Here is a 22,182-nt window from a genome sequence, read left to right as displayed (position 1 = left end):
AATCCGCCTGCCAATGCAGGGGACACGGGTTCGAGCCCTGGTCCCGGAAGATTCCCACGTGCCGCGGAGCAGCTAAGCCCGTGTGCCACAACTACTGAAGCCCGCGGGCCTAGAGCCCATGCTCTGCAACAAAGAGAAGCCATCGCAATGAGAAGCCTGCGCACCGCAACGAAGACTGGCCTCCGCTCGCCGCAACTAGAGGAAGCCCACCTGCAGCAATAAAGACCCAGTGCAGCCAAAAATAAATAAATAATATATAAATTTATTTTAAAAAAATATTAAAAAAAAAAAAAAAAAAGCACAGTGGGCTGATTCAGAGGATTCCTGGTTTTCCCTGAGCGTTTCCCGTTTTGCAGAGCCCATTCCTGTTACGTCTGGTTATCTGGTGGTGCCCCAGGTCAGGGCTTCACCCCCCACTGGCGGAGGAGAGAGGAGTTACTGACCCTTTTCTTCTCTCCACAGTCCAGTGCATTCAGAACAAGCCCCTGTATTTTGCTGACAGACTGTACGACTCCATGAAGGTAAGGGCAACTGGCTGAGAGGTCCATGTTTCCACACTAGGCTTTTTCTTCCTTTGTGTCCCAGACTAAGTCTCCTGACTAGCGGATGGAGGAAGGAACCCCACTGTCTAGGTGCAGGAACACACTAGTCAGCTCTGCTTTTACGTGACAGGTGAGAAAACCACAAATCTGGCTTCTGTTTCTCCCAACTACTTGAACACGTGTTTGTGTACAGGTAGAAAGCAAAGTGCCACGGGAGAGAGAAAATGCCAGATGGTGATCATGTCAGATTCCTGTTCAGATTTCTCAGTGATTCCCTCCTGGTACCCCAGAGTAAGGACAAACAAGGAAGAGAGGTTATTAAGCAACCACTAGGCAGTAGGCATTGTGCTACTACTTACTTTATCTTAAGTCATTACCAAAAAACCTGTGAGGCTTGTGTGACTATTTTCTTTCTAGATGAGGAGAATGGAGCTTGGAAAGCTTCAGCTTGCTTGAGGTTACATAGCCAAACTTGAACTTGGGTCTGTCTGACTCCAAAGCCAGCCCTGCAGTTTTCCCTTAAATGGACTGTCTCTTCCCACAGTCCCATCCCCTTTCCCATGCCTTAGATGTGCCTTGTGCTTTATGGCTTCCAGGCCCTTGCCGCTGCTTCCTGGGTCACCCCCTTGTCCCATCTCCCCTCAGGTTCCATGTCAAGTATGGCCCGTTCTCTGGTCTGAGGTTCTGGATGTAAACTTCAGTGGTCCTTATTGCTTGTACCATTCAAAATGGCACAGAGCCACGGTGAGCGTGGTAGCCTGTGCTCTCTAAGCCCCCGAGATCCAGGAGCTTTGTGTTACGTACGTAAACTCACGCACTTCCTGACCTGAGCCTTGCAGCGGTTAGCGCTCAGTTCACGTTTACTGAATGTACAGCATGGGGGCTTTGTGCCGATTTCATGCTGGTGTGTTTGGAATTCCAAGGCGCTCATTGTTCTTAAGGGAGCAGTTTTGCTGTTATCTTTGCAGTCTCTTAGAGGGCGGCATCAGGAACCCAGATCAGTTCCATGTGCAGGAGAACTCACTAGACTCTTTTCTAATGATTAACATTGTCAGCGAATTGTAACTTGGAGCGTAAATTTGACTTTCAGGGCAAGGGCACTCGCGACAAGGTCCTGATCAGAATCATGATCTCCCGCAGTGAAGTGGACATGTTGAAAATTAGATGTGAATTCAAGAAAAAGTACGGCAAGTCCCTGTACTACTACATTCAGGTAAGGCCCCACCTGACCATCAGAGGGCTGGGAGTCCTGGGCAGGCGTTTGTCAGAACAATGGCAGAACGGCGGTTTTCTGTTTTTCTAACTCCCCGGGGAAGAGGTGCTCGTCATCAAATATCAGGGATTTATTCTGAAAGCGCTATTAGGATTTGCCCTGGAATCTTACAGAATCAGGCGAATATTTCGTATTTCCCACACCTGTTCTGCAGTGACAGTTGGTGCTCATGACAGTGATCCTGCAAGACTTGCTGACATCCTAAAAAGACTTAGATCAATCTAATCTACATTTTATTATATTTCCATTTCTTGAAACTTCTCTGTGATAAGCCTGGCAACATTTCCTCACTCAGAACTCCCATCTCTCCCCTCCCCATTTAGCCTGTCCCTGTTTTGGAGGGATGGAGTGTTCGTATATAAGGAGCAGTTGCGTTCACTGTGGTCCCTCCCACTGTGTTTAATTCAGACAGATGTTGCAAACCCCTCTTTCTGAAAGATCCTCAAAATTTCAGAGGCGTGTCAGTGGTTACCAGGGATGAATTCAGAGCTGGGTTTTGCTATAACTAGGTTTACTGGGGCATATGTTTAAAATTCAGGGAGCATTTAGACTCAGTAATTATTTCCTTAACTCCTCAGCTTATTCCCACGTGACCTTAAGAGTCCACGAAACAACACAGTCAGGCAGGAAGGTGCCTCGTGTGTCTTCTCTGGAAGGATGCGGGCCAGGGAGAAAAGGGGTGGTGTTGGCAGGACCTCAGTGCAGGAGGAGCAGACTGGGTTCTGTCCTCTGGTCACTTACCATGTTAATCCCCAGGACCCTGTGTTCTCTCTACCCTTGTGGCAGTAATCTCCCCTGGGCCATGATCCCTGAGGGTCCTCTGATGGTTTGGGTGTGTCTGGGCAGGTCCCACAGAGGCTCCATGTGCCGTGGGCCTGCTTGTGTGTTTCTGCAGAGTGTGGGTCTTTCTCCTGACCCTGAATTTCTTTTTTCTCCTTGGCCACTTATAGCAAGACACCAAGGGTGACTACCAGAAAGCGCTGCTGTACCTGTGTGGTGGGGATGACTGAAGCCCGCAATGGCCCGAGGGTCCAGGACGGCTGCTCTGCACTCCCAGCTAACAGTTCTACACAATCAGCTTGTGGCTAACACCCCCCTTGTGCCCTTCCCTGGGAGGATGGCGTTAGTGCCGCCCCACCCCACCTGCTCCATCCTTAGTTTAGTTGCCTCAGCATTACCTGGCTTTCCGGTCTAGTCTCTCTTTACAGTCAAAGAAGTGAACATTCCAAGGAATTGGAAGTGAAATCTATGATGTGAAACACTTTGCCTTTTGAGTACTGTGTCGTCAACAGATGAATAAACTGAATTTTTACTTTAGGAACAAGTACTTTGTTGACCTTGCTCTCAATTTAATTGTTTCAAAATCAAACATGCTTAAGGGTTGTATTGTTTGGCTGGTAAGGCTGTCCCCTTGGGGAAGCAAGCTCTAGAAAGGAGCTGTCCGATATGGTAGCTGCTATCCAGATGCGGCTATTTACATTTAAATTTATTTAAATGAAATAATTAAAAGGTCAATTCCTCAGTCAAGCTATCCACATTTCAGATACTCAATATCCACGTGTGGTTAGCACCTAGTGTACTGGACAGCACAGGCAGAGTACATTTTCATTATCATAGAAGGTTCTGTTGCCCAGGGGATGATAGTACCTATGGGGGGAAAAAAATCCCAGAATGACCCCTTCATCTGCTCATCTTTATACAGGTAAGTTAGGTGAAAACAAGCTGCAGGGGCCTCAAACTGGGAAAAGGGGAGGATGGTGTGGTAGACTCCATTTAGCAAATATTGCAAGTATTCCCGTAAGAATTACAGAAATAAGTAACATCCTGCCCCAGCCTCACCTGTCAGAGTCAGGCTACAGCATCCTTGTACAGGCGGTGTAACAAAAGTAGACGGGCACACAGAGAAGAAAGCGATTGGCTTTGCCTGGGAGGATTGAGAAAGATGACCCAGGGAAGAAAACATCTGAGCCATGCCCTAATATCTAAGGGGAAGTGTTACAGCTGGGAGGAGGCTCTCCACGAGCATTCTTATGGTTCTGATAAAGGTAATTCATACACCTGGTTCACATTTCAAAAGGCACACAGAGTCTGTGCAGTGAAAATTACATCTCCCTCCCACTCTCTTCCCAACCAGCCGGGGGTGGGGGTGGGGGTGGGGGTGGAGGTGGGGGTGGGGCCTCCCTAGAGTCACGTGGTTTCTGGTCCTTCCTTCCATGGATAGGCTGTGTACTAAGCAGGTGTGTGTGTTGATGTACCTGTCTCCGCTCACAAGGTGAAGGTGCTGTTCATTGGCTTCTAGCCCAGGACCCTGCGGATGGCTTGCTCATACAGGTACCTCCCCTAAACTGGGGCTAGGGCTGGGGCGGTGTTGATGATGATCCCCAAATTCTTACACTACATTTCCTCCTCGTAAAGGATGCTGTGTCAGTCACTAATTCTTTTTTTTATAAATTTATTTATTTATTTGTTTATTTTTGGCTGCATTGGGTCTTCGTTGCTGCGTGTGGGCTTTCTCTAGTTGTGGCGAGCGGGGGCTACTGTTTGTTACGGTGCGCGGGCTTTTCATTGCGGTGGCTTCTCGTTGCGGAGCACGGGCTCTAGGCGCGCGGGCTTCAGTAGTTGTGGCTCGCAGGGTCTGGAGCGCAGGCTCAGTAGTTGTGGCGCACGGGCTTGGTTGCTCTGCGGCATGTGGGATCTTCCCGGACCAGGGCTCGAACCTGGGTCCCCTACGCTGGCAGGCGGATTCTTAACCACTGCGCCACCAGGGAAGCCCCCAGTCACTAATTCTTGACGCCTGGCTGATGTTGGACGCACTTAGTGGTCTGCAGGGACTAGGCAAGTAGTGGAAATGCAGGTGTGAAATGGGCTGGTTGGACAGAAGTGGGGAGTCTGGAGAATGGAGAACACCTGCCCCACTTTCAGCCTTCAGATCCAATGAAAACAGCACCACGGTAACCAAAAGATACACATCTGTGGACTGATTGATTTGCTGTTTTGACCTTTGGCAAACTTGTTGTAGAAACTCAGGTGGAACATGGCTCTTCAGTCACTAGGCCCATAAAGTGCCTGTAAAGCCACTGAGATACTCTTTAAAATGCAAGTTAGGCAAAAATAATGTGTTTTCTCAAATGTCTCTTCCTATGCATATTAGATGTGATGCCTCCGATCCCAGAATATACTTTTCTCTGTGCTTGGGGCAGAGTTCAAGGAACTGAATAAGAAGCGGGGAATTTCTGCTTCCCCCCACATTCTGGTGTTGGACCTCAGAACTGATGGGGCTATGCGACTTCTCTGGCAGTCCAGTGGTTAAGACTCCGTGCTCCCAATGCAGGGGGCACAGGTTCGATCCCTGGTTGGGGAACTAATATCCTGCACACTGCATGGCGCGGCCATGAAAAGAAAAAAATAAAACTGATTGGGCTGAGCAGAGGCTGTCAGGAGCAGTGTTTCAGGTCACGAAGTATTCAGGCTGTTTCTTTCCACCACACAATGCGTTTCATGCAGCAGAGGGAAAGGTGGTGGAAAGAGAAGGCAGGGCTGGGCAGCCAGTGTGTGGGCAGGCTCCTGCTCCTGCCCTGCCCAGGGTGGCCTGGCCACTGGTCTGGCTGGTCTGGACCCTCCAGCAGGCGTGAGGGAAAATCCAAAAGGCAGCTTGGCGAAAGGAAGGCCCCCGGAGAACCATTCCAAATGCTGCCTGCTGTCTCCCCTGAATGGAACAATGGCTGTCTAGTGTTTTCCAAAACTGACAGAAAAGGCACTTGGAATTTGGCCTCATATTCTGGATTCCAGCTTGTCCTCCACAGTCAAGCTGTCCAAACCATTTCTTTTTTTTTTTTAAATTAAATTATTTATTTGGTTGCACCGGGTCTTAGTTGCAGAAGGCGGGCTCCTTAGTTGCAGCATGTGTGCGGGATCTAGTTCCCTGACCAGGGATCGAAACCGGGCCCCCTGCATTGGAGACGCAGTGGAGTCGTAACCACTGCATTACCAGGGAAGTCCCCAAACCGTTTCTTGAAGTAAAGAACCATCTGGAGATTTGACTGTTCTCCCAATTTTACTTTGTAAAGAGAAGGAAAAGGGAATGGGACAGGCTTTAACAATGGCAGCTGATAATAAGAACTTTGTATTCTTTGAGGAGTTAAAGGTAAATGCATGCAGTTTAGTCATGGAAACTTATTAAACTGTGATTGTGAACAAGAAGATATGATTTTTTTTCTCCCTGACCTGTGTGGTGGAGCAGGACAGGACTGTCACGTTGCACAGCTCCAGACGGCACCCTTCACATTGTAGCCTATGTGAATGGTATGTCCCCTGGACTTATGCAGTGCACAACCTGAGCGGCCATACATGACAGCCCTATATGGTGACCCTAGGTGTGTGTGAGATGGCCTACTAAGCCTTTTTTTCACATTGTTGGCTTCCAGATTAGAGTTGGAAGACAAATCTTACTTAGAAACAGGTGGCTAAACCTTGTCTTTTCCACAGACTCTTGATCTTTGGACCCATCTTACTGGGCTATGCACCAATGGCTATGCATATGAATCTTCCCAGTATGTGAAGTTCCTGTGGCGTAAATTATTAGTAAAGATAGCTAGAGCAGGGGAAACCAGGCTCACAAAGTGGCTGCACTTAGCAAGAAAAATGATTTGAGGACAGAAATCTTTTAAATCAATTTTTAGTCTTTAAATGACTCCAGTCTCCAGGCCTCTCCCCACGTTTTGACAAACGGCTTTGCCTTCTTATCCACATTAGTTTATCTGACCTCCTTTTTCCATCAACTACCAAAATGAAAACTCCGCTGCAAGAGAGAGAGAGGGAGCCATTTTAAACATCCCTTAGCAATGAGGCAGAACATGCTATAGCCATCAAGTTCTAGTTGTTCATTCTATTTATTGAAAAAAGCCTGTAGCCTGATTTCTTTTATGCGAGTACATTTGAGCAAGCAAAGTTTATAGAGATGACTTATCTCATTACATTAGAAGAGTGATTTGCTATCTCAGCATCTATAAGCAATTTTAACAGACATTTCTGGATGAAGAAAAGCTTTTGTAAATATATGCGAAAGACACGATTTCATCAAGCATTAAATTGGAGGTGCCCTGGAAAAATATTCCATTTGTGCATTCAATTAGCTTGATTGTGGCTGAATTTTGTCCACTGAAGGCAGCATTTCTACAGAAAAACAGGAGCATTCCCTATGTCAGCAGGTTTCTTAAAACAGAAAACACACTTTCCCCTTTGCAAGTCCTCTTTTGCATTTGTGCTGTTCCCAGCTACGCGTCCCTCACCAGCCTGCTCAGTCTCGTTCTCCACAGTAGAGGGGAAGGGGAGAGCAAACCAGGAGCCACGTTATTTAGGCCTTAGAGAAATCCCAACCCAATGATTCCAACATTAAATAGCCTGCATCTAGTCTGAAAGCTAGGCAAGCTCTGGGCCAAACTGGGACTGGTCAAGGATGGACTTAAGTTCTCCAAACTTCCCTTCCTGGTCTCTGCAGGGCCTCTCCTTTCAGGGTCTGTGGGATGCTGTTTAAATCTTGGTAGGGCTGTTAGCCCATGTCTCTTTCCTGGAAGTAAGTGTATAGGGTCAGCTTTATCTTGGAATGAAGGCTTTGTTCCCATATTACGGGAATGAAAGGAGTTGTTAGTGAAGAAATGGGAGAATGGTTGGGATTCAAGAGGGCTTTCTTGGACCCCTGAAATCACAGTAAAGAAGTGAGCTAAGTATTTAGGATGATCACTAGCCCTTGCCTGCAACGCTTGCTGTTCTGTAGGTGAACCATCAGCTTTATATTAATAAGAAACAAACCAGAAAGGACATAACATGTCAATGGAACCTGGCTGTGGAGGTGGCTTGTTAAACAGTAGGTGAGGACAAATTACAACTTTCCCAGCTGTAATCCATTAGAGCCCAAGGCTATCGTACTTCCAAGTACATTTCTAAAGATTAACACAAGGATTAGCAAGGAGTTTGGATCAGGAATACGGAAATATTTCAAAGAAGTTTTAGGTTTCTATATCAGTGAGGTTGCCAGATTTCTTGGATTCTTGAGCTTTGGAAAACCATCTTGGTCTTAAAGGATCACCTTTGTCCTAATAGATATGAACTCATCTATGACTAGGAAAAATTTTAAAGCCCAGAGTTGATCAGGTAATACAGGGTCTCTCAGTCATTCACTTATTCATTTATTGACTTATTAATGTATTCAGTAGACAAGCCTACTATACGCTGGTGACTGAACTAGTCACCGAGGATTGGAAGAACAAGGCAATGCAGAATAAAAAGGGCTGTGATGGAAGCACAGGTGAGATGCTTGAGGGGGTCCAGAGTAAACGATTCTCACCTAGGATAAAGCATTTGGAAAGGTTTGGGGAGAGGCGATCCTTAAAGCAGGATTTTTTTTTTTTTTTTTTTTTTGTATTTTTTTCCTGACATACAGGAGGAATACAGAATCACTGTAGAAAGTTAAAAAATACAGAAAAGTATGAAGGAGAAAATCTGAATCACCTGGAGCTCCAACTAGAACCAATCACCGTTAACATTTTGGCAGGACAACTTGTTTGAGACTGAGCTCTTGTTTCCTTGGCAGTAAGCTCATCAGGAAAGAATGAGAGGCAGGTTTTCCTTCCCATCCTGAAGAGGGAGGGCGGAGTTTCAGGCAGTAAAAGTCGGGCCTCCCTTGCCTCATGGAAGAGTTAAGTGGATTTTGAGTTTTCCAAGTCCAGTTCAAGAAGATGTAGGCCTGGATTGTCTAAAGGGAAGGGTTCTGGAGTAAAGGAAGAAGCAAGTAGCCTAACCCTGGCTCAGCTGGGTTCAGAGACGGAGCATGGCAGTGCCCAGGGGATGGGGACAGTACCCAGCCTCCATGCAGTGCCTGGAGGGTCCTGACCTCTGGGAAGCCTGGGTATTTGCAGGGAAGTAAAACCTTGCTTGCTGCAGTGCTGGCTCCCGCAGGGAACGTCTCAGTGATAGTATGGTGAATGGGGAATGAGGCTCTGCCCAGTGTTAAAATCTATTTCCAGTCTTGCTCTGACTCTATACCATTTCCTCCCCAGTCACTGGGACAGCACACATCCCACGACCAACTGCTGGAAGGGAACCTCTGTATGTTTACCTTCTGACTTTTCTCTTTGTCACATTCTATGATTTACAGTATCTATTCCAGATAAATCCTAAGTATTCCAGACAGTTCAGAGCTCCATAATTTAGACCTAACTTTGTGCTTTGAAGACCCTAAGTTAGTAGGGAAAACAGGTTCCCAGTAGAGTCTTAAAGGAAATGAAGGATGCACTCCAGATAGCGTATTCCAAATTGCTAGGAAAACAAAGAAACCATAGAAAATGATTTCAGAGCATAGATGAAACAAAGGAAGAGGTGGAATCAAAACTTTTCAGCTCTTTAGTGGGATAACTGCCAGTTCTGTTTTAATATGAGGTTTCAGCATCGTTCACATGTAGCTTCTATTACGAACAGATCCAGAGTAAGAGAATGCATGTTAGCCTTATTCCTAGCCTCTGTATCCTTTGTTTCTCCCCTTGGTTGAAGCCTCCAAATCTCCACATAGAAATTCAGGCCTGTCCTGTGCCTGGTTTCAGGCCTTTGCTGGCCGGAGCATGGAGTATTTAACCAGCTTTGTCTCCCACTTGGCATGGCCCCGCTCAGTCCCGGGAAGCCCAGCTGTCCCAGGAACAGGCTACTTGCTTCTTCCTTTCACCCCAGAGCCCTCCCCTTGGAGAGAATCTGCCTCCACTGGGCTCAAGGGGTTCCAATCAGCTTATATATTCATGTCCCTACAAACCCTGCAGGTTACTCTCCTGACTAGATGATGATCAGCTTATGCCCTGAAGCAACAGAGACAGATACTGAGACAGCAAAAGTTAAAAAAATAAGGTGGAAATCGTGCTTCCTTCAAAATCAGTTGGCTTCGTAATTGCCTTTTCTCCTGGTCTAGCAACTGCCTTCTCCCACGTGGATACCGGTATTTATTGCCTTATGCTTGAAATGAAAAGGCAAATTTTGACATCCAAGGACTGGTTAGTCCTGAGAGGGCAGGGGATCTGGAAGAACAGTAGTTAGTCAGCACAGGCTGTGCTGTTGAAGCGGCTTGGCTTTCCTTCCCTCTGAGAACCTATCTTCAAGGTCAGTCTGAAGTTTGCAAGCCTGGTGGCCACTCTACCCCATTGGGGCAGCCTGACAGAGGGAGCAATTCAGTACCGCACAGCCATGAAATGTCCACGAGTTTAAAAAACAAAACCACAGTTGTTCTTGGGGTTGGGCTGGTTCCCCCATCCCAGTTTTAGCAGGATGTGTATGTGGCCATGGAACTCCTGGTGAGCTCTGAGGCCGTCCAGCGGGTGGTAGGGAATGTGCAGTAGGAACCCTGCACGTAAGGGCTCAGTGTCTGCAAATGGGCTTTACATGAAGAGCGGGATGCATCCTCCAGGCAGAAGGGATCCCGGGGCAGGGAGTGCGAGGCAGGATCTCAGGAAGCCAAAGCTGGGCAAGATCACGCTCCTCCTCTGGATGTGATCAATGGCCCCCTTCAGGCGGAACTGCTTGCCTCCATGACATGAGCTATGCAGATGGCAGGCGAACGGGAGATCCCAGCTTCACAGTGGACCAGGACCTTGCCTTCCTTTTCCCGGACCCAGTCACTGAAGCCTATTGCTCCTTGGAAGCAGGAGCAAATGTCAGCCGCGTGGGTGTCTCGCACAGGGATCCATTTGTAGTGCAGGTGGGCCGTGCAGGGCTGCGAGGTCCGCCGCCAGACTCAGCAGGGCCGTGATCACGTGCAGGGTGGTGAGGAACCGGCACTTGGATGCTTGGTCGGCACTTCCAAGGTGGAGGAACAGAGGGATTGCACCTGGGCCGCCGTGGTCCTAAGGCAGCCGGTAGCTGACGTTGAGCACTGGTTTCCCACACTGGCTGATGAGCGCGCTCTCGTTTCAGTCTTCTCTGGTGAAACGGGTTTTACAGCCACGCAGCACTCGGGAATATTCCGAGTGGAAAGACTCCTACCCTCCCCTGTAAGAAGCACACCTGCCGGCGGGCAGGCAGGCAAGGGGAGCAGCGAGGCTGGCGGGGTGCGCACCGCGGTCCCCTCGGCAGCCCCGCCGCGCGCGCGCCCTCTGTCGGGCAGCACGAGCGCGCCGCCGAGGGGAGATCGGCGTGGAGCGAGCCGCGCACGCTCGAGGCAGCCAAGGCGTGGGGTGGGCGTGGGCGTGGGCCTGCGCGTGGTCCCGCCCCCGCCCACGCCGCGCGCAGGTGCCCAGGCCCGCTGCCCACAGGCGAGGCTCCGGGCGAGCTGCGGGTGGCGGCGGGGGACGGCAGCTCCGCTCGCGTTTTCCGGCTCGGACGCTCGGCGTTCCGCCGGCAACTCGCCGCCCCCTGGAGTCGGGCCGGGCTGAGGAGTTTTGAACGGGGTCTGAGGATAACTCAATGTGCAGCGTTACTGGAAACTAAATATAAGACGTTTAACTGGAAGAGCCAGGTAAGATGGGTCATTTGACCCTTGAACCACGCGGGGGTTAGGGGCACTGACCTCCCGTGGAGTCGAAAATCCTCTCATGCTCAGTCTCTGCCTCAAAAACAAAGGAATTGGTAAACGACTCACCCAAGGGCTGGAAGCTCAAACAGTTTGGTTAGAATCAGGATTCAAGCCCTAGTTCTTTTGATTCCGCATAATGTGATCTGTAATTGAACGCAGGCTTTTCCCCACACTTAATTAACGTAAAGATCTGTATAATGAAAATGCAGGTGCTGTATTTGTTGGAAAAAAACTCCGTGTAAGTGGACCCGCACAGTTCAAACTGCAGTTCAAACCTATGTTTCTCAAGGGTCAACTGTATTTTAGGATGGAACTCTGGCTTAGGTATCAGAAGTTTTTGAGGGCTCCCTCTCAGAGGTGAGTTAAATCATCAATCAGTCATTTTCTATCCCCACCCTCAATAAAGAATACAGGTTTGGAGTGTCTAGATCCGGGTCTGCTGCTGTAAGTCAGATGACTGCAATTAAGTGATAATAGTAAAAACTATAGGGAATATCAGGCTGCCTAGATTCAGGGGAGTTTTGCTCCCACAAGATCAGAAAACATGGAAAAGGCCAGGAAGCCCGCAGTCTGGGGTGTCTATTTTCTATGGATGTGTTAAACCAGTGTGGTGAGTCTTAGGTCTAGGCAGTGCTTCTCACATTTGCTCCTGTGGCCAAGTCCCTGTGAGTCACTTCTGGGTACATCACAAAATAATGACCCATTTTCCGTGTATTATATAAACCAGGAGTAGCTTTATGGATGGAAAATTTTATAATCACATATGTAGCATTTTCATGCGTCACAAATGTGTATGTAAAATATTTCTAGGAAATGGCATGTACAGTGGTGGTCCTTCTTGCCCTATTCTCTCCTCCTCTCCTGCAGGCTGCCCTTGCTGAGGCCAGGGAAGAGAAGGAGGCCTTTTACAATGAAACTCCCCTGTGAGCTTCATAACATAGAAGGAGGTTTGCTAGTGGGTGTGAACCCTTTGCTGGGCATAGACTGTGATTGTCTTTTTTTTTTTTGGCTGCGTTGGGTCTTGGTTGCTCTGTGAGGGCTTTCTCTAGTTGCGGCGAGCAGGGGCTACTCTTCGTTGTGGTGCGCGGGCTTCTCGTTGCAGTGGCTTCTCTTGTTGCGGAGCACGGGCTCTAGGTGCGTGGGCTCAGTTGTTGTGGCTCGTGGGCTCTAGAGCGCAGGCTCAGTAGTTGTGGTGCACGGGCTTAGTTGCTCCGCGGCACGTGGGATCTTCCCGGACTAGGACTCGAACCCATGTCCCCTGCATTGGCAGGCAGATTCTTAACCAGTGCGCCACCAGAGAAGTCCCTAGAGTTTGATTGTCTTTTAACTGTCTTCTCCATTCTCAGGACTTGACCATGGAGCAGAGCTGAATCTCAAAGGACAGGCATGGAGGGGTTTCAGCATGAAGGAGCAAAAGGAAAGGCAGAACAATAGAAGACACAGGGGCAGGGTGGAGAGAAGGGAGAGGGAGCACCTTTTCAGGCTGCACCCACAGAGCCAAGGACTAAAGACCCATTTGTATGGGCTGAGCCCTGGAGTCAGACTGAGCAGATTAGAGAAGAAATCTCCAAATCTCTCCCACCAGAAAGGCTTTCTGTGAGTTAGACCGTATCGCTTGAACCTGGAGTAGGTACCTGTTTGAATGTTTTTTGGGAACTGATATTGATGTTTGATGGATTAAGAGTAAGACTTTGTCATTCTCTCCTCCACAATAAAGGACTCAGTGTAGAGATTTTATACATTCTGAGTTTTTCTGTTGAAATCTATTTACTACCAGGACATTTGTCTTGTCAATCAGTCTACATTGGCTAGCTCATTAAAGCAACAGTCTCTTGAGCTTACTCTATGTCAAGTACTGTGTTATGTGTTTGACATAGATTATGATGTTTAATTCCTCCAGCGTGCCTGGAAGTGGGTATCATGAGCCCATTTGACTGATGAGAGAGCTGAGGCTTGGCGAGGTTGACTTTCCCAAAATCACGTGGCCAGTAAGAAGCGGAACCCAAATGTCTTACTCTTTCTCCAGCGTGGTTAGTAACTAGCTCATCCACTGCTCCTGCAGCGGAATTTTAATAAAAACGGAAGAAAAATCTACTCTTTGATTTGTGCGTGTGTGTGTGTGTGTGAACTGGGAAAAGACTATCAACATTTTTAAAGTAAACTTTTAATTTTAGAATATTTTGAGATTTGCAGAATTACTGTGAAGATAGTAAGTGTACCTGTATTCCCACACCCAGCATTCCCTTTTTAAAACATCTTATAATAGTATATGTTTGTTACACTGAATAAACCAACTTTGATACATTATTATTAACTAAAGTCCAGGGTTTATTCAGATTTCCTCAGTTTTCCCCTTATGTCCTTTTTCTGTTCCATGATCCTGTCTAGGATATCATGTTATATGTAGTAGTCATGTCTCCTCAGGCTTTTAGCTGTGGTAGTTCCTCAGACTTTCCTTGCTTTTGGTGACTTTGACAGTTTTGAGGATTGCTGGTGAGCTATTTTGTAGAATGTTCCTCAGTTGGAATTTGTCTGATGTTCTCATCATTAGATTGGGGTAGTATATTTTTGGAGGAAGACTACAGAAGTAAAATGCCATTTTCATCATCTTATATCAAAGGTCATCCTATCAATGTGACATCACTTAAATGTTAATGTTGATCACCTGGCTCAGGTAGTGTTTGTCAGGTTCTTGCCCTGTCAAGTTACTCCTTCCCCCATTTCCATGCTTTCCTCTGTGGAAGGAAGTGACTTAAGAAGTGGGAAGTTACCAGCTCCTTGAGGCTGGAATATCTGCATAAGTTATTTGGAATTCTGCACAGTGGATTTGTCTCTTTTCCCTATTTCTTTATTTAATCATTACTTTATATCAGTATGGCCTCATGGATATTTATTTCATGCTTTGGGTTATAATCCAATGCTACTTAATTTTCTTGCTCTAATTGTTCCAGCTTTGGCCACTGGGAGCTCTTTCAGTTGGCTCCTGTGTCCCTATGACACATCAACTTTTTTTTTTTTTTTTTTTTTTTTTTTTGAGCACTCCCTTATTTTCTGGAGCTACAAGATGCTCCAAACTCATCTTGTATATTTCCTGCTCCAGTCCTCGAATCTGCCGTTTCTCTAAGCAGCTCTGGTTCCTTTCATTGGAGAATGGTGTTAGAAACCAAGATCTGGGCATTAGGTGTGCTCATTCCTATGGGGATGGCATTGCTTCTAGGTCCTCTCAGCTGAAAGAGCAAGGAAATATTTGTGTATATACTAATCTGTGTATATACACATATCTATAAATTTTTCTATATGTAACCATCTGTATCTATATTAAGCTAAACATGAGTTCACACTGATATCTCCAACTCCAATCTACTACTGCATGGCTCGTTCTAGCCTTCTCCCCTTCTTTATCTGTAAATTCCCACTCCAACAGTGAGGAACCTGCTTCCTGCCATCTGCCATCCATTTACTTAATTGTTCAGTTCTGGTATATGTGTACAGCAATATCAGAATTGTTAACCCATATCCCCAAGGAAAACGACTTTATCAGCTAGAGTACAGTGCTGTGTGCAGTTACTTTCTTCTTTGGTGTTTCAGATTCTTCTCATTTCCAGAGTTACTTAGGTTAGCACTATTCTCCCCCCCCCACCACCACCCCCTTTAATAAGGTTGTTTCACACATTTGTAATACAGTTGGGTTGTTTGTCATATTTTTTATTCCATTCTGGGATCTCTGAAATAATTTTTTTCTAGTTTGCGTGTAGTTTACAGTATCACACAGAATCACCACCCCCAAAATCCTCTACCCTTCACCAACTCAACCTCACCCCCTGCAAGTACTGGCAACCAGTGATCTGTTTACCACCTTTATAATTTTGCCTTTCCAGAATGTCATACAATTGGAACCATACAGTAGGCAGCTTTCCCAGACTGACTTCTTTCATTTAGCAATATGCATTTAAGATTCATCCATATTTTTTAGTGACTTGATAGCTTGTTTCTTTTTATCAAATGGGCAATGCTTCATTGTCTGGAGGTAGCACAGTTTGTTTATCCATCCACCTATTAAAGGACATGTTGGTTGGTTGCTTCCAGGTTTTGGCAGTTAGGAATATAGCTGTGCAGACTTTTTTGGGGACATAAGTTTCAGCTCATTTGGATAAATAGGAATACAATTACTGAGTCAGGTGGTAAGACTATGTTTCGTTTTGTAAGAAACTGCCACATTGTCTTTCAGAGCGGCTGTACCATTTTGCGTTCCCATCAGTACTGAATGAGTCTTCCTGTGCTCTGCAGTTGACGTTTGGTATTGTCGGTTTTTTTGGATGTTGTCATTCTGATAGTCTTTTTTTTATTTTTATTTTTTTTTAACATCTTTATTGGAGTATAACTGCTTTACAGTGGTGTGTTAGTTTCTGCTGTATAATAAAGTGAATCAGCTATACATATACATATATCCCCATATCCCCTCCCTCTTGCATCTCCCTCCCACCCTCCCTCTCCCACCCCTCTAGGTGGACACAAAGCACCGAGCTGATCTCCCTGTGCAGTGCGGCTGCTTCCATTCTGATAGTCTTGTAGTGGTATCTCGTTGTTGTTTTCACTTGCAAATCCCTAATGACACGTGGTGTTGAGCACCTTTTCATCTGCTTCTTTGCCATCTGTATCTTCTTTTGTGAGGTGTCTGCTCAGATCTTTTGACCCCTTTTAGTTCTTTTTAAAAAATTGTTGACTTTAAGAGTTCTTTCATATTTATACCAGGTATGTGTTCTGCAAATATTTTCTTCCAATCTGTGGCTTAGCTTTTCATTTTCTTAACAGTATCTTTCGCAGAGCAGAAGTTTTAATTTTAATGAAGTCCAACCAATTTTTTTCTTGCATAGATTGAGCTGTTAGTATTGTATGTAAAAACTCATCGCCAAACCCAAGGTCATGTAGATTTTCTCCTATGTTTTCTTTTTAAAATATTTATTTATTTGGCTGTGCTGGGTCTTAGTTGTGGCATGGGGGATCTTTATTTGAAGTCTTTATTGAATTTGTTACAGTGTTGCTTCTGCTTTATATTTTGTTTTTTTGGCCAGGAGGCATGTGGGGTCTTACCCCAACCAGGGATCAAACCCACACCCCCTGCATTAGAAGGCAAAGTCTTAACCACTGGACCACCAGGGAAGTCCCACACGGGATCCTTAATTGCCGCATGCATGCAGGATCTAATTCCCTGAGCAGGGATTGAACCCTGGCCCCCTGCACCACCAGGGAAGTCCCCTCCTATGTTTTCTTTAAGAAGTTTTTATAGTTTTTCATTTTATATTGAGGTCTACAGTCCATTCTGAGTTCATTTTTGTGTGAGGTGTAAGGTCTGTGTCTGGGTTCGTCTTTTTAAATTTAGACATTCAGCACCATTTGTTAAAAAGCCAACATTAATTTTTTTTGTTTGTGTATCTTTATTGAACTATAGTTGATTTACAATATTAGTTTCAGATACACAGCATAGTGATTCAGTATTTTTACAGATTATGCTCCGTTTGAAGTTAATACAAAATAGTGGATATATTTCATTGTTTGTACGATATATCCTTGTGCTGTATGATATATCCTTGTTTCTTATTTATTTTATAAATAGTTTATAAATATATAACAGTTCGTATCTCTTTATCCCCTACCCCTATCCTGCCCCTTCCCCTTCTCTCTCCCCACTGGTACCTACTAGTTCTCTAAATCTGTGAGTCTGTTTCTGTTTTGTTATATATATATTCATTTGTTTTATTTTTTAGATTCCACATATAAGTGATAACATAGAGTGTGTCTTTTCTCTGTCTGACTTATTTCACTAAGCATAAGACCCTCTAGATCTATCCACACTGTTGCAAATGGCAGAATTTCATTGTTTTTTATGGCTGAATAATATTCCATTGTGTATATGTGCCACATCTTCTTTATCCATTCATCTGTTTGTGGACACTTGGGTTGCTTCCATATCTTGGTTATTGAATGCTGCTATGAGCATGGGGTACATGTATCTTTTTGAGTTAGTGTTTTCACTTTTTTCAAATGTATACCCAGGAGTGGATTTGCTGGAGAATATGGTAGTTCTATTTTTAGTTTTTTGAGTAACCTCTATAATGTTTTCTGTAGTGGCTGCACCAATTTACATTCCCACCATCAGTGTTCAAGAGTTCCCTTTTCTCCACATCCTCGCCAACATTTATTATTTGTAGACTTTTTTTTTTTATGTTTTGTCTTGTTTTATTTATTTATTTATTTATTTATTTATTTATTTATTTATTTATTTATGGTTGGGTCTTCGTTTCTGTGCGAGGGCTTTCTCTAGTTGCGGCGAGTGGGGGCCACTCTTCATCGCTGTGCGCGGGCCTCTCACTATCGCAGCCTCTCTTGTTGCGGAGCACAGGCTCCAGACGCGCAGGCTCAGCAATTGTGGCTCTCGGGCCCAGCTGCTCCGCGGCACGTGGGATCTTCCCAGACCAGGGCTTGAACCCGTGTCCCCTGCATTGGCAGGCAGATTCTTAACCACTGCGCCACCAGGGAAGCCCATTTGTAGACATTTTGATGTTAGCCATTCTGACAGGTGTGAGGTGACACCTCATTGTGGTTTTGATTTGCATTTCTATAATAATTAGTGATGTTGAGCATCTTTTCATGTGTCTGTTAGCCATCTTTATGTCTTCTTTGAAAAAAGTCTATTCAGGTTTTCTGCCCATTTTAAAATTGGATTTTTTTTGGTTACTGAGTTGTATGCGCTGTTTATACTGGGTTGGCCAAAAGGTTCATTTGGGTTTTTCCGTATTGGGCTGGCCAAAAAGTTGGTTCGGGATATTCTGTAACATCTTACTGAAAAACCCAAACGAACTTTTTGGCCAACTCAGTATTTTGGTTATTCACCCATTATGGGTCATATGATTTACCAATATCTTCTCCCATTCAGTAGGTTGTCTTTTCATTTCGTTGATGGTTTCCTTTGCTGTGCAAAAGCTGAGTGAAGTAACTTTTGTACTATTGACATCTTTTAATTCAGCAGATAAACTTCAATCTCATAATAAGTACTTCCTTTTCAGACAGAAAAGATCATTCTAAATGGGTTTACCTTGTTTGGCATCTATTAAATGTTGATTTAACATTCTTAATTACAATTATGCCTTGGTTTGCTTGGTCTCTTTTTAAAGTTCTTTGATTAAGGGTCAGTACAGCGTGGTCTTTCACATATCAAGGCCATTGAGTCCTATTAGAAGGGTAAATTGTATAGTGAAATGTTTCACTGTGTGCAAATCTCAGCTGTGTTTTAGTTAAGTAAAAGCACATTGGCTTTTGATCACCACTCGATCAATTACTTATAATGTAAAAGGGATGGCTAAACAATGGGTGCATACTTAGTCAAAATTCCAAATGTAGCTCTGGGAGTAAAAGGGAAGAAGAAAATTGTTCCTTGATAATCACAAATAATAATGTTGCCTTTAAAATATTCTAAAATGGTTTTGTCATAGAGATGTTAATGGTTCACTAAGTCCTGACCACGCAAAGTGTGGTCTTCAGACCAGAGCACCAGAATCATCTGGGAGCTTGTTAGGAATGCAGAATCAGGTCTTGCCCCAAACCTGTTGAATCAGAATCTGCAGTTGAGCAAGATCCCCAAGATGATTTGTATGCACATTAAAGCTTGCAAAGCTTTTTGTTGGCAAAACGTTTCTGTCTGGTTTGTGGAACTAGAGTGCTGTGGAAGTGAGCTTTGAGAGTTCTGGCCCAGTCACTGAGGTCTTATAACCTCCATGTATTATTTTCCTTTTGCCCATCATTCCTGCCAAATCAGATGTTATCTGCCGCCTACTAAAGAGAACTACAAAGGCTTTGTTATTTCAGCAGCACAGGAGACGGAGTGCTGTGTGTGTATGTGTCAAAGATAGTAAAGTCCCTTCAGAAGGGAATTCGTGGAGCAAGGCACTGTAGTTGGAGAACCTTTATTTTGGCCTTGAAGATAGAAAATTGTTAAGACGGGAGAGAGTCTAATTAACAGACTTTTGAAACAGAACTCACCTTTAAGAAAAAATATAGAATCATGTGGTACGTGTACACACACACACACACACACACACACACACACTCTCTCTCTCTCCCTCTCCCTCTCTCTCTCTCTCTCTCTCTCTCTCTCTCTCTCTCTCTCTCCCTCCCTCCCTCCCTCCCTCCCTCCCTCCCTCCGGTCCCAAGGCCTGGCATTCCCTCACAACATCAACACCTGTTTTCAGGCCTTTCTGTCCTCCATCATCACATTCCTCAGGGAAGGAGGCGGGCAGATTTTCACAACTGTGATGCCTGTTACAACATTAAACGTGACATTGTATGGAGTTAGCTACATATCCCATTTATTCTTAGACTGTGTGGAGAATCTTTTTTTTTTTTTTTTTGCTTACCATGAATTAAAAATAAAGAAGAGTGCCATCTTGTGGGCATCTCTGTTACTGCCACAACCGCATCAGATCTTGGTGGAAGTCCATGGACCCCAGAGAACCGTTCTGCTATGTACACATCTATATGTAATGTATCATCAGCTGGAGGCAACTGATCAAGGACCTCTCTTCAGTTCTTTTACTTACAGTGAGTCATTCTATGGGCTTTTATTTTCATAAATGACTAATAACCTATAAAGTGAATCATGGAGGAGTGCCAACATTGGCATTTATGACCCAAAATGGCACATTATCAGTTCCCTTACATACTCTAATTCCATTTTGTATAAGAAGTTTGGTGGATGAGCCCCACAGTACATGAGCCCACATGGAATGGGAATTCTGGAAACTTCTGGGGAGGATGTTTGTATTCAATGTTGTATTGAGTTTGGTCGTGGTTTTCAATGGCTGCTAGTCTTGTTTTAAAGAATTTGGTTGTCATTTATTTCTCATTGTGAGGAGAGAATGAGGACAGACCACTCAGTAGCAGGAAAGAAGTTTTAGTAGCAGTTCAGGGATCACTGAGCTAGAAGATTGTGGACCACAGGCCCCCATAGGGAATTGGATGCCAGGATGCTCTTTGGCAAAAGACGGGGCCAAGGAGGATGGGTCATGCTAGTTAGTACAGCTGGGAGACTCCCTTCTAATCCTGGGTTTGCTGCTTTTTACCAGGAGACCTTGGGCAAATCCCTACACCTCATTGGGCTTTGTTTTTTTTAATCTGTAAAGTGGCAATTTGCAATTTATGATCTCCAGGCTCCCCTCAAGACCTAAAATTTGATGTATGAAAGAGAGGGTCTCATTTCTCAATCCTTCTTAACACAGGTTTCCTGGTCGAAGGCAGGATTTATCATAAAGATCCTTATTTTCAGTGAAACTTCTAGGTAGAACCTTCTGAAGCCATAGAAATGGTTTATATTTTACATAGTTAACGAATTATGGAAATACTTGAATGTAATTACTCCCTTCACTATTTTTTCCCTCATTTTGAATTGCTGCAGCTCTGCTGGAGTGGGTATCACAAAAAAGCTACACTTACTTCCACTCAAAGACTGAGGCAGCTGGGCCCCTGGTCCACTGGGGATATATATTTTCCTTGTAGATGGGTGCAGTCAACACCCATCACAGCATTTTAAGACACCTCAGGCCGTGTTGGGTGACATTATCCACCCAGCCTGCAGCTGCTATGTCCACCTTATGCCGTCAGTATCTGCCAGGGCTGCTGATGCTAGGGAAAGAAAGCATCCCTTCCATGGTCAGCTGAAGGACATTTGGGGATGGGTGCCATTTCATGTAGAAGAGTTTCTCTGTTCCCAAATCACTAGGAACATTGTGTTTAATTGGTACATTTGTATGTTAAGAGATCTTGTACATTTAAGAATTCTCATACTTTCCTGTTCACTCGAGTGAATGCATTGTAAGTTGTTTTTGGAGAAGAGGAGAGGATCCAAAACCCGACAGAATATTAGAAAGTTCACCCCCAACTTGCAGCTTATTTTTGTCAGAATTATGCTACTGTGGATTGTTGAACTTGTTCTTTAAAAAAATGTAGAACAGAAATTGTGTTGATGATGTTTGACCACAAGAGGGCGGTCTAACAAAACACCGCAGCTCAAAAATCGACATCTGCTTCCTCCAACATTTACCTGCTACAATTTCTGCCTGGTCTTATGACATAAAGCTCAGTGTCACAAATATTGTTTCAAACTTCATGAAAAGAGTTTTGTTGTTTTTTTTTTTTTAAAGAATGTTGGGAACCTGGGAAGTGAATCCTAAGCACAAGTTCAACTGCTTGTTTAGCTGGAGGTGCTTTATAATTCCTCCCTCAATTTTCGAAAAAAAGCCGAGTTTAAAAACCTTTGCTTTCTTTAACAGACCAAACAATACAAACTCAAAACACTTTAGGAACATTTGCATTTCCAAAGTAGAGCTTTTATGGATTATCTTCCTAAGAATTCTAACTCTAGATATATGATTAAAAAACAAAACAACTCATTCTCTAAGCTAAATACAACTGTTAGAGAAAAATGCTGTGTTATCTCTTCCAGGATACAGATACTTGAAAAAGAAAGTGGGGAAAAGGCTATGTGATAATCTCTGAAGTAAATTAAAGCACCCAGACTGTGTTTCCCTAGAAGGATTATTATTCAGATAATACTTGAGGGGGTCATTGCCAAAAATGAATATCCTTTAAACAATCTTTACTGATAGTAAAATAATTAGAAAAATTTATGTGCATCTCTGCTATTATTAATGTGGCTTTGCTTAAAGGAGATTCAGTTGGTTATGCATGGATATTATGAGAATCTCCCTCCCCCGCTTCTCAGACGACATGTTTATACTCAGGCAGCACTTCTAAATGTTTAATAGAGA

The 22,182-nt window shown here is 44.6% G+C and overlaps 1 protein-coding gene and 1 pseudogene across 1 annotated transcript in view; one reads left to right on the top strand and one right to left on the bottom strand.

Annotated features, from left to right (window-relative positions):
• The window catches only part of ANXA2 (annexin A2), a 43,728-nt gene extending 40,589 nt beyond the window's left edge, over positions 1–3,139 (top strand). Inside the window, exons 11-13 of the mRNA XM_068552759.1 lie at positions 463–521; positions 1,633–1,755; positions 2,766–3,139. Of these exons, the coding sequence (XP_068408860.1) occupies positions 463–521; positions 1,633–1,755; positions 2,766–2,825 (242 nt within the window). The 3' untranslated portion in view covers positions 2,826–3,139. The remainder of the gene's footprint in view (positions 1–462; positions 522–1,632; positions 1,756–2,765) is intronic.
• Positions 3,140–10,111: 6,972 nt separating this feature from the next.
• The window catches only part of LOC137762771 (dual specificity protein phosphatase 5-like), a 104,753-nt pseudogene continuing 92,682 nt past the window's right edge, over positions 10,112–22,182 (bottom strand).

This window comes from Eschrichtius robustus, chromosome 1, assembly GCF_028021215.1.
Source record: "Eschrichtius robustus isolate mEscRob2 chromosome 1, mEscRob2.pri, whole genome shotgun sequence".
Taxonomy (NCBI): Eukaryota; Metazoa; Chordata; class Mammalia; order Artiodactyla; family Eschrichtiidae; genus Eschrichtius; species Eschrichtius robustus.
This window is presented reverse-complemented; position numbering and strand designations above follow the sequence as displayed.